This window comes from Podarcis raffonei, chromosome 9 (assembly GCF_027172205.1).
Source record: "Podarcis raffonei isolate rPodRaf1 chromosome 9, rPodRaf1.pri, whole genome shotgun sequence".
Classification (NCBI taxonomy): domain Eukaryota; kingdom Metazoa; phylum Chordata; class Lepidosauria; order Squamata; family Lacertidae; genus Podarcis; species Podarcis raffonei.
The window spans coordinates 44,498,869-44,513,806 of record NC_070610.1 but is presented as its reverse complement, the minus strand read 5'-3'; the positions used below and the strand labels follow the sequence as shown (position 1 = coordinate 44,513,806).

At 40.7% G+C, this 14,938-nt stretch overlaps 1 protein-coding gene across 1 annotated transcript in view; it reads right to left on the bottom strand.

Annotated features, from left to right (window-relative positions):
* Positions 1–424: 424 nt before the first annotated feature.
* The window catches only part of FREM3 (FRAS1 related extracellular matrix 3), an 81,688-nt gene continuing 67,174 nt past the window's right edge, over positions 425–14,938 (bottom strand). Inside the window, exons 15-24 of the mRNA XM_053403283.1 lie at positions 14,586–14,717; positions 13,922–14,253; positions 9,402–9,594; positions 8,880–8,984; positions 8,545–8,672; positions 7,315–7,449; positions 5,667–5,793; positions 4,108–4,295; positions 3,866–4,012; positions 425–3,283 (exon numbers count right to left, since the gene is read on the bottom strand). Coding sequence (XP_053259258.1) covers positions 2,753–3,283; positions 3,866–4,012; positions 4,108–4,295; positions 5,667–5,793; positions 7,315–7,449; positions 8,545–8,672; positions 8,880–8,984; positions 9,402–9,594; positions 13,922–14,253; positions 14,586–14,717 — 2,018 coding nt within the window. The 3' untranslated portion in view covers positions 425–2,752. The remainder of the gene's footprint in view (positions 3,284–3,865; positions 4,013–4,107; positions 4,296–5,666; positions 5,794–7,314; positions 7,450–8,544; positions 8,673–8,879; positions 8,985–9,401; positions 9,595–13,921; positions 14,254–14,585; positions 14,718–14,938) is intronic.

The following is a 14,938-nucleotide window of genomic DNA, read 5'->3' as shown; positions in this document are numbered from 1 at the left end:
ACTGGTCACTAACTTTTTTATATGTTGTCCCTTTCTTTCTGCATGAATAGTGTTGAAACTAATGGCTCAAGATTTGTTGGGTTCAGAAGTAGCAACACAAAGTGGCTTTTACAGTTGTCTATTTTAACAGTGACAGATAAACCTAGAGGTGCTGATGCTACTTGTTAATGTGGAGTAAATTATTCAAATCGAGCTATACTGGATGCAAGAAATAGGCAAAGAAAAATCTCAAAGGTAAGTCCAGTTCATGAGAGGTCAGTTGTATTCACTTACATGCAAACATCTTTTGCAGTGGTTGGTATTGTTTCCTTCATGATTGTTGTACAAACTAGGCTTTCTTAACTTAGTTTGAACTGATCAGCTTAATATTCAGGGGTAATACAGCGTAAGAATAGTAAGGAGACAAGTAATTCACACAAAAAAGTATGAAAGAAAAAAACCTTTATAAAACGTTTTGGCAATTTCACAATGAAAAGTGTAAGGGTCACAATTATAAGAACGTATATGCGACAGGACAATTGAATGATAATGTTTCAGTGCTTGCCTGAACCGGCTTTGCTCATATCTTGAAAACAAGTAGCATAAGCATATTGCAGAAATATACAACAGTGTCAAATGCATGTTTTAATGCTTATCTCTGATTCCATAAACAGCAAGAAAGGAGCTGGTCAGTAACAGCTAGGTCACACAGAAGGCGAGGTAATGAAGGAATACTTGCATTTTAGTCCCTTTCAGTAACTTGGGATGCTGAAGCAGATGTTTGAACAATACAGAGACTGGGTTGGTGGGACTTGCTGGATTAATATGCTTTGCCCTCCCTTGCACTCTGGAAGAAACAGGTCCCAGGTAGGCAGGAGGAGCAGCCCCTCTACCTTAGTTTAAATTGCATAGCATCAATTACTTCCAAGCAAGCTTAGAGGATTGCACTGTAAGTCCTGAGTTCAATGGGGTTTACATCTTACATAAACGGGTATAGGACTGCAGGCTTTTAAGCACTTAGTAACTGTTCTCCTTTGTCAAAGGTTGCTGCAGCCACAGTGGCTAAATGAAGTATCTGAGGTCAGCTGCCATAGTAAAACTCAATTTCCATGTTTGGAGGGCTATTGTGTATGCTCTCTAGTCTGTAGAAGGCAGATTTATCAATTGACAGCTTTCCCATTTCAGTTTTACCACTTAGGTTTTTTTTCTTAACAACACTATTTACAGTTATGTGCTTTGGGGGGGGGGTTAAAGTCAATAAGGAATTTTTAATTAATTGCATATATGTTTGTTTCTTTTGTGATGCAAACAAGTATCAGGGCACAAAGTACCTCCTGAATGAAAAAGCAAATACTTTTAAAATAGGCACCACCTCTTATCTGTTAAAAAATCTGGCCAATTAAGCAAAATAAAACTTAGTGAAAATGTCTTATAAAAATTATGACTTGCTTTTGAGTAAACATGCATAAAATTCTGCATATTTGAATTTTCTGTGAACAGACCTTGTCTAAACCCATTATCTTAGCTGTAGGCAATGCTCAGCAGAAGATTCATACATGAAATTTACAAAAGCTGCATGTAGAATAAATGAATCTAACTACATTTTTTAGTGTTATATATACTCACTGGCATACTGAGATGGTTGCTGTATTTAGTTGTCATGGACGTAACTGTCTTCATACAGCAATTTGAGTCTGTCAGATGCTGACCAGTGCCAAATATTGTTTCAAAAATGTGGGTAAAGATAAAGGGTTACCTGACATGGAATAGAATAGCCTGAACCACATGGTGCTGCTTCACACAAATAAGAAACCATGCAGTCTAGCTTCCTCATACCACTGTTACAGCATTAGAAAACATGCTTCGCACAACCCTTTACCAAAACATTTGGTGATAATGATTCCAAGTTCCTTTACTGCAGTGGCTGCATTTGATGGTTTAGAGATTTCATAGCTTAATTAGTTATTTTGCTCAATGAATCTGACAACAAATTATAGGATATAAATGTCTTAAGTTATTCACAATATCTTACAAAATTTGCCAAGCTAATGGACATTTTACTAACTGCAGGCAAGACAAAAGGAAGGGCCATCTAGTAATGATTTAGGGTTATTGTAAAAGGCATGATAAAATACTAAGGACGCATCAGCTTTAGGGTCTTGTATTAAGGTGTGTTTGTAATACCTGTTGGTAAAACCATTTGGGAAATACTCTTTAAATTAGCTTTCCATTTTTTCCAGTGTATCTCTCAGCCACTCAGACAGCACAATTCTGCTCTGAGATTTAATTACAGATACTTTTCTTCTACCCTATCTCATTAAAATCTGACCCCTTCTCTCATTTTCCCTCACACCACCCCTTTCCATATACAAGACGGGTATAACTAGACATCATACAAGTTAAACAAAAAGGAAATCAATATCCCTTTGAGGAGCACCAGGCTTTCATGATGGTAGGTAAGGCACATTAATAGCTGCTAGCTGATGATTCATCTTTTTTAGCACCATTTGAAGAAGAAAAGGGGGAAAGCTAAGTTTATTCCAGGAATCCATCCTGTTTTCCTGGGTAGGTGGGGAAGAAGTTAAGTTATAAATAAAGCACTCACACTTCTACACACTTCATCTTGTTTGCTACACTTTTTGTATGCTGGAATCTCACACAACCTAGCACCAACACGGCAGCTCCCAAGTCTGTGCAACACAGCCCCCCAACACCAGTTTTTATGATGAAATGAAGTATCTTCAAACGACAGCCCTCACCTTTGTGCTGTGATTTAGACTTCAGAGCTATCACTGCTGCTGTGCCGCGTGGTCACAGTTTCATTACTGCTGGAATAGCCAGTGCAGGAATTTGCTTTCCCATTAGTAGACCGTCCCTTTCTCTTCAGTAGGAAGATGATAATCAAAACCGTGCTGATCAGAAGCAGCAGCCCAGCTGCACCTCCGACAATAAGTACAATCCTGTCTTCCATGTCGCTTCCAGTAATTTCCAGGACCGGCTTCTCATACGGTTTACCTGGCGGGGACCAATCTTTCTGCTCAATAACAATTTTGTTAGACCGGTCAAGAGCTATGTGCTGGATGTTGGTGCCTCTATTCTTATCTGCACTGATATCTTGCGCAAGCGTAGGAGCATCCGAGATGGCTCTCCGACTGCGCCCAGAATGTGTAGCACCTGGGATTCCACTGGCTGAAGATAAAAAGTGATGGTACTCAACACTTCTCTTTCCAAGGCCTCTGTGGGCATTCTCACGGGACCGAACCATGTAGATAGTGTGGATGTACCATTCTCGACCTGCTGCTACCTGTTAAATTAATAACACACATGGCAACTTTAAGCAAAATTAAGTTGCTAAATGCCTCCTAATCTCTCTGGGGCTCAAGATTTCAAATATGACTGTCATCCAGAGTTCTGCTCCTGACATAAAAATAACATGACAATGCTATTTTGCATGGGAGGGGGGCAGAGTTGTAACAACACAGTATGCAAACCTAAAACATGTTTTGTATCCAGTCACTTGATTTAAGATGGAATGTTTACAATCTATTCCAGGGAGTATTTGAAGGTGAGGATTTTGCATCCCTTGGTCAATAACATTTAACTGTTTTATTTATTTAGTTCCACTGACATGGAAAAAAAGATTTCATCATAAATAGGTTTGGATTGATGGTGCCAAAACTTGTCTTTCATGTAAATTTATATGACAACAAAGAAAGCAAAAAACGTTTTTGACAAAATTCCCAGAACACTTTTTAAAAACAACAACACTGTTATGCATATGGCTGCGTTTCAAAAAACTGCAGGAGTTTTGAAAAATACCTTGCTTGTTAGGAAGCTAGTTTCCAACATACAAAAGTTCTGGAACAATATTGTTCTCAGAGGTTACCTGGAATAGCGGAGTCGACAACATGCTGAATCCATCAGACCCTGGCTGCTTTACCAAAGGATAACCATCTATGTGATCAACAGCAAGTTTTGCATTGAAGGCCATATTTCCAAACACTTTTGCCTGGGTATCAGGCTGAGCTTTATCCTAGAAGACAAAGAAACCAACACTGGTACATTATTACATTCATTATTTCAAACTTCTTGTATTAGGACTGTGCTGTAGTGTACCATGGTACATACCAGAATCTTGAATCTGTATAAGAGGGAAGGGGAGTCTGCTAGGCAACCATATTCCTTGTTATCTGGACTGTACTTGGGGACATACCCGTCAGCCCCAGTGCACAAAAACACCTTCTCGATGTTACAGATGAAAGAATCTCCTAAATTCTGGACAGGATCCACCATGACACGACCATAGATTTCAGAGCCTAGAAATATTTTTATAAAAAGTTATTTAGGAATACCATTGATACCCCTTACCTTCAAACGCAATCAGACCCCATACAGCAGACAATAGAAAAGTAATACAATATAGAAATAATTAACATTATTTATTTTACAATAAATGTAATTAAAAACATAAAATAAAATAAAATGTGTACAGTGGTACCTCGGGTTAAGTACTTAATTCGTTCCGGAGGTCCGTACTTAACCTGAAACTGTTCTTAACCTGAAGCACCACTTTAGCTAATGGGGCCTGCTGCTGCTGTGCTGCCGGAGCACAATTTCTGTTCTCAACCTGAAGCAAAGTTCTTAACCTGAAGCACTATTTCTGGGTTAATGGAGTATGTAACCTGAAGCGTATGTAACCTGAAGGGTATGTAACCCGAGGTACCACTGTAAAGCAGTTGTGCTCAATTTGTATGATGTACACAATGGTGCTAAACTTACTTGGTTAGCAAAGTAACTTTGCAATCAGGGTGGTAGAATCAGGCGTTCACTTACTGTGCTGACTAATTTTAAAGTGAATTTGCACAAGGTTATTTTGCTAAATGACTTCACATCAATCCTAGTTAAGCGTTCTCTGCATTTCTCAGAGATACAACCATCTTGTCAAGACTTGTTGAGTGCAACCCCACTTTTCCTCACCAGGGGGCAGCCCATATCCAACCACACAAGCCCAGTGGGTTCTGCATAATAGATGTTAATTACCGTATTTTTCGCTCTATAAGACGCACCAGACCACTAGACGCACCTAGTTTTTGGAAGAGGAAAGCAAGAAAAAAAAATATTCTGAATCTCAGAAGCCAGAACAGCAAGAGGGATCGCTGCACAGTGAAAGCAGCAACCCCTCTTGCTGTTCTGGCATCTGTGATAGCTGTGCAGCCTGCATTCGCTCCATAAGACGTACACACATTTCCCCTTACTTTTTAGGAGGGAAAAAGTGAGTCTTATAGAGCAAAAAATATGGTAAGTACTGATCAAACATGGTTTTGTTTTCCTAGCAACAGTTTGAGTACGCGACGCATTATGAACACTATGACTCCTACTTTCTAATAGCAATTTCATTCAGGGACACTTTGTTTAATAACTTTCAAACTCAAGAAATTGTTCTTAAATACAACCACCCTTAAAAACACCCTTGAAGCCTAACCAGAGTTATTTTTCCTGGTAACTTTTATTAAAGCATCTTCTTCCTTCAAAATACACCTCCTTTTTCTATTCCCTTTTCACATTCTCAACTATGAAATCATAACATTAGTCAAAGGTGGAGAATAATATTAAGAAGAAAGAACATTAATTGGATGCTAAAGGTAGCATGCCGGCATCTATATGTAAAGAGTAAATCTATTTTTTGCCTTCTGTGAATGCAACATCTGTTCCTTCTCCAAATCCCATGGAGCCATCAGACAGCCAGAGGTCCTTCTTTGACAACAGGAACATTTGGGTGTTTAGACTGAATTCAGCTGCTACCGGGTCACTGACCTATATAAAAAGAAAAAGAATCACTGTTTTGAAAGTCAGCTATTAGTTTCTCAATTTCAGTTCTTTCTGATGCTTGCTCAACATCAGTTTGCTTGCTTTAGCCCTTCAAATTTAAAACGGCTAATTTAAATGTGTATTTTAGTAATTTTTCTTTTGAAATCTTTAAGATAATATTTTAGTTTCCTGTTAATTATGTTGCTTTGACTGTATACTTGAACTTATTTGGTAATGTTTTATTCTGGATTGTTTTATCTGATGTGTTAATGTAGGCATAAACCACTTTGAGATTTTTCTTCTTAAAAATATAAAGCGGTATAGAAATGAAAATAGCAACAATAACAACCTCTGTGCAAGCAGATTGAATCCATTAACCCATTTATTAGAAGAAACACGCTTTAATCAGAAAGTTCTATTCATAATATAGTGCAGAAGTCTTGAAGACAACCATAATGAGTGAGACCAGTGGTCCACCTAGGCTTCTATTATCTGTGCTGAACAGCAGTAGCTTCTGAAGACTCAGGCTAAGATCCTTCCCATCACTTCCTTACTTGATTCCTTTAACTGGTGATTTGGGCATTGATCCTGGGGCCTTCTGCATATAAACCACTACTAATGAATTATGCCCCTCTTCTTCCCATTCATTAGGCTCAGTATAGCTTTTAAATCTTGACTGATCCCTCCCATTTTATGGCACTTCCAGGAGAAGGATTTTGGGCCAAAAGCTCACAAACCACTAAAGGACTGTGCTACCTTTGATGCTCAATGCAGCTGGTTAAAAATGAGAGACCAAGGACCAGCAAGACACCAAGTGGTACAGTCCAAATCAGTTACTATAATGCAGCCCTCTTGTGCTAGCTAGTAGCTCTTCAATTAAGTGCCCTCTCTTCTACTTCAAGAGTGGAAAGGGAAATGGAGCTGCTGTCCAAAGTGGTGGGCATGTCAAATGAGCTCTTCTCTTTCCCTGTAACCATCCACAATCCTTCCCAGCCAAGTGATATGGAGAAGACACAGGGAAACATAGCACACAGATAAGTGTGCCTAAATTATGGGAAGAGAGGAAAAATAACTTGGCACAGGGCTGTGATTTTCAAAGGCAGGCTTGACTCAAGTGGGACATCAAATTCCACACCCAAGTTTAGCACTACAGTCAATGGCAAAGAAGACTGGTTGTATCCAATAGTGCAAGAACCTTGGCAAAATGGGGTCTCTCATCTGGTGCTTTGGCTAGCTCAAAGTCACCATTGGATACAGCCCACTTTAAACATCTGTAAATTTAAACATTAATTCTGCTCCCCACTCTTCGCCCCAAGTAGGTGGATTTTTAAATATTCAGGACCAGCTCTTCTAAGTCAGTGGAAAATAAAAAATACAGTATGTAAAACAAGTACCGACTCTACTACTGATGAGCTGCACAAGTAAACAATTTAGTTCAATTTAATTGCCAAGGGAGTGTGCATGATGTGCCAGATAAATGCAGTCAAAATACTTTGTTGAGAGCATTAAACACAAGAGAGGTTTTACCTGCTGGAACCTGATATCTAGATCAAAGGTGATTGGCTCCCGGGGGCTACAAATGACAGGCTGGGTATATTCTTGGCTGGGTGCAGCAATACAGGGGATAAGTTTCACAGTGTAAGTACCCGAATAGTCACGTACCTACAATAAGAGGTGCAAGATCAGAATATGAAGTTTTTGTTTAAAAGTGCTTTAGTTTAATACATGCACGCGCGCGCACACACACACAACAAAAAGATACTACATTTGTCAATGGTCTCTTTGGCATAATACTGCTTCACTTGGCTGTTTAAATTCATCTGTTTTGGTCATCTACTTTTTAAGAATCATGGTGGCTGCTTCTGAGCAGAGCATCAGCTGTTTCTACTCAGCAGCTGACTCACTGATTCTGACACCCACCCACATCATGCAACTCTTTGTTTTCCTACAATCCTAAAGTGCAACCCCACTGAACTCAATGGGATGTACTTCTGAGCAAACATGTTTAGGGGGGATATGCTTAGGATTCAAGAAAGGGCTTAAAAGATTGGTGTTCATTTCTGTCTGCATCCAGAGCTGACAGGTATTTTATATTTTAATTAAGGTGAAACCATTATTATGGCTTTCCTTCTAGCAGTAAGAATCACAGGTGACTGAAGTTCTCATTCGAAACCAATGTTGAGGCTGACATATCTTTGGTATATAAATCCTCCACTATCTCATCATTTATTTGCATTTCGCTTTTCTCCCCCAAAAGGAAGCCCAAAGTAGCTTACAACATAAACCCCCCCAAATACATACAAAGAAAAGGACCCCATACCCCAAAAATCTGAAAATAAAAGAACTACAATAAGTCTATATGATAAACTTTAAATTCAATACTTAAGAAAATACCAGTTCAGTTAATAAAGAATAAAAAGTACTGATGATTTTTTTTGGAATTGAGAAAATTTTACATTTCAGATTCCAAGAGGCACTGTGTGAATTGGGCATAACTTTCTCCATAGTTTGTGCCCAGCAGGGGACTCTGTAATGGTGTTGAATTTGGAGGAGTGATGTCCATACATGTAATTAGACATGAAGCTTGCTGGGTAGCAAAATGCTGGACAAAATACACAGATGTGTTGGTTTTGGAGAACACACAATCTATCAGCTTAACCAATCATAGAGTTGTGAGAACAATGTATTATGTAACAGCCACAAGCCTCCCCGCCCCCCTCGAAAGGTACCACAGAAAACTGCATTGTTGGCACTCACAGCAAAATCTGAGACAAATTTCCATTGCTGCATAGGCTGGTGGAAGGTTTGTTCACTTTGAGAAAGGCTGAGTGTAAATGTGAGGCCAGGGTGATCAGCAGACATCACCATTGATGACAAAGAAGTACCTGTCAAGGAAAAGGACACGTTTCTATGATGGAATGAATGTTGCCATCCAGCACACAGTGGCACACAAGGGCTTCTTATGATCTCTGAAAAGAAATATTTCACTTCTCTTTGATCACAAAAAGCAAAACAAAATCTCCACCAAAAAGAATAAGGAGAATTTAAGATGCATTGCATACCTAAGGTAGAAAGCAAAAAGCTAATCTTACCTGGGTGGGACATGACAAATTGCCCTCTGAATCGAATCTCAGTCCTGAAGTAGACAACAAGCCGCCCTTCATCATTGATCTGCATGCTGGTTGGGTAGAGGGAGCCTAAATTCAAACAACCATTGTCATTACTATATACAAAAAGGTATTAAAGCTTTGCCACTTGTAGCATTTGAGAATATCAGGTGCTACGTACATCCCAGTTTACTGTGATTTTCAGATTGTTTGATTTCAGTGGAATAACTCTATTTGCAAATATGGGGTACCAATCTCCCCTGGGCAAAATTTTCATGTTTCCCCACCAAAACAATATACTGGTACAATTTTGGAGGAGTACACAGAGAGTGTTGAAGGTGATGAATAAATTATTTGTAATAATAATAAAAAGTAAAATGTACTCAACATTGTAAACCCAGGGGCAGGGGCTGCCATTATTGGTCTTTGTGAGCCATTCTGGAAACCCTATTTCAGCTGAAAAGTAGATAAAAATGCTTCAATTAAATAAGAACTGAACAAAATCACCTTGGAGCTCAGCTTCTGGTGGGCTTCCTATGCCGTCCTTCCAAAGAATGGCAGTATCATACACAAAGGTGAGCTTGAGCTCAGACTGCAAGTCAAAGTGCTGCCAGCCTCCAACAGCAGCCGGGGAATGGAAGACGTAGGAGACATACAGGGGCACTCGCAGAGTCACATACGACTGGACCAGATTTAACACCTGCAAAACACCATAGTATTTGGTTATGCTATGTTCAGATTGCATCCTGAGAGGTCAATTTCACAACCATTCTGGGAATGGTATTAAGTCTCATCCTCATTCCGTCCTGAGTTGCTGAGTTTGACAGATGTTCTGAGTGTGTGTATGTACATGTTGGCTCCTGAACAAACTTCACTGGCTTTGATTAGAAATCCACTTTGATGATTTATGAATGAATTGCAGCTTGTGTTGAAGTGTGAGAGAACGAAGCACGGATCAAATCCAAGCCGGCAGGCAGACAGGCAAGCACTCTTGCTGGCTTCTGAGATGCAACCCTGGCAAAGAACACAAACACCCTGGAATTGACTTGACAGTCATCCCAAAGTGTAATCTGGAGTTACAGCTAAGTCCCTATTGTAGGATTAAGTTGATACTAACAGTCTCACAATCATTTGTGACCTCCAGTGCATTCCGGTCCAACTTTCTGGAAGTGAATGGGTAATGATTAAGCTCTTGAAATGGTCATTTAAAGAAACAACAATGCAGATAGTTTGGGGAAGTTAAACTGAAGCTTGCTTCCCATTTCCCCTTTACTTAACTTTCAGCACTGATAACAAATCACATGGCAGTTAAGAAATGGGCCAGTCAAAAGTCCAGCCATTAATAAATACATGCTATGACTTGCTCAGAATCCAAACAATAAGAAACACCCAATAATGAAAGTAGTCTCTCAGCCTTTGATCAAAATTAAAATGCAACTCAAATCCTTACTGACTTGCCCTATCGATTATGCTGAATTCCCAACTTCTATCATCCCATGGGAATTAGAGTCCAATAACATCTGGGCAGCCACAGATTTCCCAACCTTGATATGACAAGTAAATGATCCTAATTTTATTTCAATTATCATCAACAAAAAATTCAAGATGCTCTTGTCTAGCCCATTATGCCATGCTTACTGCATGCAGAATGGTGTTAAGAGTGGTGATTCCTGACAGGTGGAAGACATCTTTAAGCCTCCATGGACCAACAGGCCAGGGTTCCCACCTGCATGACTGTTTCAACCAAGTTTTACTCAGAGTAAACCTAACTGAGCCAGGTCCATTCATTTCAAAAGGTGCACTCTGAGTAAAATTTAGTTGAAACAATACTACTGCTGCTGCTTTTAATGACTGAACAGTTATTTTCTTTTATTGTTATGTTTTTCTTCTTGTTGTTGTGCTATGACTAGTATAAATAAAATAATGAATGAATAAATAATGTTAACCCATTCACTACAATGTGATATTTCATCTTCCTTGAACTTGCAAGATAAAATCCCACATTGCAGTGATACACTTACTGCAATGAATGTGCTGTCAACACAGGCATCTTTTACTTGTGTGTAAGCAGCACATAAGAGATGCGGGTGGCGCTGTGGGTTAAACCACAGAGCCTAGGACCTGCCGATCGGAAGGTTGGCAGTTCGAACCCCCGCGACGGGGTGAGCTCCCGTTGCTCGGTCCCTGCTCCTGCCAACCTAGCAGTTCGAAAGCACGTGCAAGTAGATAAATAGGTACCGCTCTGGCGGGAAGGTAAATGGCGTTTCCGTGCACTGCTCTGGTTCACCAGAAGCGGCTTAGTCATGCTGGCCACATGACCTGGAAGTTGTACGCTGGCTCCCTCAGCCAATAAAGCGAGATGAGCACCGCAACCCCAGAGTCGGCCACGACTGGACCTAATGGTCAGGGGTCCTTTTACCCTTTACCTTTTAAGCAGCACATAAATGGAAATCTTTGCTTCTCTCTCTGAAAGTGGCTCCACATGTATTTCATGGCAAAGGGGCTTTTGAAATCCAAGGGACAAGGGCTTATCATGTGGTGAAAAGGTTTATGTCCTTCACACAAAAATCCAATGTACACATGCAACTTCTAGTGCCACACAGTTTAAAAGATGAGCATGTATGCTCACTAATGAGCATCATGTTATGGTCCTACTGATTAACTTAATTGCATATGAAATAGAACGTGCCTGCCTCTGAGTCTGGGAATCCTTTGTGAAAGTCCAAGCCTTGTTGCTAGGCAGCTTCAAGCTACAAGATGCCAAACCCTTGTGTGTGTGTTCTCTGGAGGTGCTGCTAGAGGAGGGAGGCTGAGTTAAGGAGCAGAGTCCAGATGGGGGTGACTGGGCAGAGGTGACTAACAGGGGAGCATATGCATTTGGAAACAACCAACAGCTGAACTACATGCAGAACTATTTTGCTACAACTGTCATGAATTTTAAAGAAGGGGCAGGGAAACCACTAGAAACCTTTGTGTGTGGTATGAGCCAACATGACCGCACAAGCGAGTTTTTGACACTCTTCATTTTGCTTTCCTTACAGTTTTACAGTAATAGTTGGTTTCAATACAAGATGCTGAGTTACCCGTCAGCAGCTTTTACTAATCAAGGGAATGTTGTAAGGATTTAAGCTGGGAATAAATCAGCTTAAAGATAGATGAGATCAATCATTCAATAGTTTTCACATGAGGGCTCTCTAGAAGACTGTGTCTGTATTAGTGCAAATCAGTATACCATTCCCTCATCAGGAGCACACTGTGTGCCAGACCTCATTCTTGCCTGCCCAGCAAGTGACTGTGATGTCCATGTCACTGCAGTGCTGTTTATGCAGTGAGCTCCCATGCCACATCCATCTTGGTTACTGAGGTGAGCAGTGTTCGTCATAAATCAAATAGTGTTTCTAATGAGGTCATGCAAAGTATTTGAAAGTCACTGCACATGACTGCCATGCTGTTTGTGGCAGTTTCTTGGAGCCCAGCAAATGGGAATGTTAGACTTGTGTGGAAGAAGCAAAACCTACATTGGGCCACTATTCCTGTAAAGGAGGTCTGTGATAATTGGCAAATCAGGGAGGGGCCGTAGCTCAATGGCCATGCACATTATCTGCATTCAGAAATCCTAGAAAGCTCCAACTTCCGCCCTCTGCCCCCAGTAAATAAATCCTGGACCCGTCTCTGTCTCCAGATTTCAAATATTTTAGCTAGAAGGGTTGGAAAAGATCTCCATAAGATGCACCAGAACGCTGCAGCTAGTTAGAGATGGATGGGTCAATGATGAACTCAATATAAGTTAGCTTCATGTGTTCATGGCAGGCTCTGCTCTGAATAAATGAGAATGAAACCTGATTGGCGTAAGAAAGCACAGCTGGCACAGGTGCAAGCTAAAAAAACAAAACCAGACGCAGCTATCACAAGCAGGTAGCTGTTTGTACCAGTTTTCAGCCAGGCTGTCATGTTGTACCTAATCTGAAGGTACCGTAACAAGTATATGCACTCAACAAGTGTGCCTGTATAACCAGGATCAGAGTTAAGTGCTAAAGGCAATTCAGATTTAGCAAGCTCTGGGTGGGTTCCAGCGCACTGACCTGTGGCTAACAGTAGAGAGCGGTTTAATAGGACAGATAAACAAGGAAGCTTGCAGCCACCAACGGAGTGGCATGGAAGTACAAGGTTCAAAATGTAACATCTTAGGCTTCTGTGTTTGCCAGGGAAGAGCAGGCCAAAGCTCCTCTGAAATCTTGGCGTGGATCATTATGAGCTTGGCACTAGCCTCCACTTTCACCCAAACTGACCTGGCAGTGGAGATGCCAAATACCGGCACTAGGGGGCTTCATTATAGCTGACACAGCTGTGCTCCAGAAACCAGATTCCTTGGGAAATGTAGTTTCTTAGGGCACCCGAGTCTAAGGAACACTAAGAAAAGTATTTTTTCAAGAAGCCTTGATTTTCAATCTTGTGCAACCCCATCCCCCTGACTATTTCAGTGTGCCACAGAGATGTCTTAAGAAATCCTCAATGATGACATTTTGCCAAGCAAATTAATTTCTGACAGAAGAGTTGCTATTTGGTGTTTAAACTCAACCTGTTATAAGATATGGACCATTAATAACAACACGGGTGGTATTGGAAATTCATCAAGCATTGCACAGAAAAGCAAAACATGAAAGGAAACTAAATCCCACTTCCACAAACCCGTTAAGTACAGTCATGGAGCAGATGCCAACATACCCTTCAGCTGCCGTATAAAACTCAATTATCGCCCCATGGCTTCCATAGAGATGTGCTCAGTGGCAGAGCTCGCCCATTTAAATGAGTCAGGCAGTGAGGGATGTAAAAGACCTCACCCACAATAGCCACCACCATTCGGAGCAGATAAATGGATAAATAAGGCTAGATAGGTGAATAGTTTGTCTTTGTATAAAGACAGCTTCCCAAGTTCCCATGCTGCAAACTCAAGTGCATGCAACTGGGCATAATGCTAGCATTTTCTTTTCAGTTACATAGGCTTGCTTTTCATGCACACAGCATACCTGGCCATCTGTGCCAATGGAGCCACTGCAGTCAGTAAGCAGTTCTGACATGTCATAGTAGCTGTTAAACTCCCACAGGCAGGCTTCCAGATTGAGGTTACGGTAGAAACGCAAGGTCTTGGCAGATCGCACAGCGCTGCTGTACTGGTAGGGTGAAGTTTCTCCAATCACTTCTGGGTTCTTGGTGTCCTCTGTGATGAATCCGTAAGTTGTTTCAATTTCGTTATAATCCAAGAGGTTTGAGCACTTGTGATTGCCTACACGAGTGCCATCAGGGCTAAGAGTCAGCTCAAAGTTGGACAAAGGTCTAGTTGATATAACTGGCAACATCCCTGAAAATAGAAGAACATGCAAGACAAGCCATATAAAGCAACCTGTTTTGCACAGTGGACAACCATGAGAATTCCACAGGCAGGGACAAAGCTGTCTCCCGTTCTTCCCTAACAACTGGTACATTCAGGGGCAGGATAGCATCACAACTAGCACCAATGGTAGCCTTATCTCCATGATTTTTAAACCCATTTAAGTTGGTGGTCACCATCCCATCTTGAGATGGTGAATCCAAGTGTTTAACTATGAATCACCAGTCATGTGATTGTGATGACAGATAGTGCTGCACCAGTTGTTGTTCAGTATTAATCAAATGCACGTGTCTACTACTTACCATCCATATGAGGCATTGTAACTGTTAATTTGATCAGGTTGGAATAGTCAGGATCATCAGGACCTGTGTAACGTATTCTGGCTGAGAAAGGTTCTGCTCCGACCGTTCCTGGTATACGGGGCTGACACAAACCTATGTGGGAAAGGGAAAAAGGTTGATTAAAAACAAAGTGAGAGTAATTCTGCTTCATCTTTCCTTGGAAGAACCAAATTTATAAATGCTGATACTTTAAAAACACAAGTAATCTTATGGTTGACATAATATACTCTTGATTTGATTGTGAAGCCAACACTATTGAGCACAGCCCCAGTTTACTTGAGTGGTAGCAGCAGCAGGGCCCCTTTTTGTTCCAT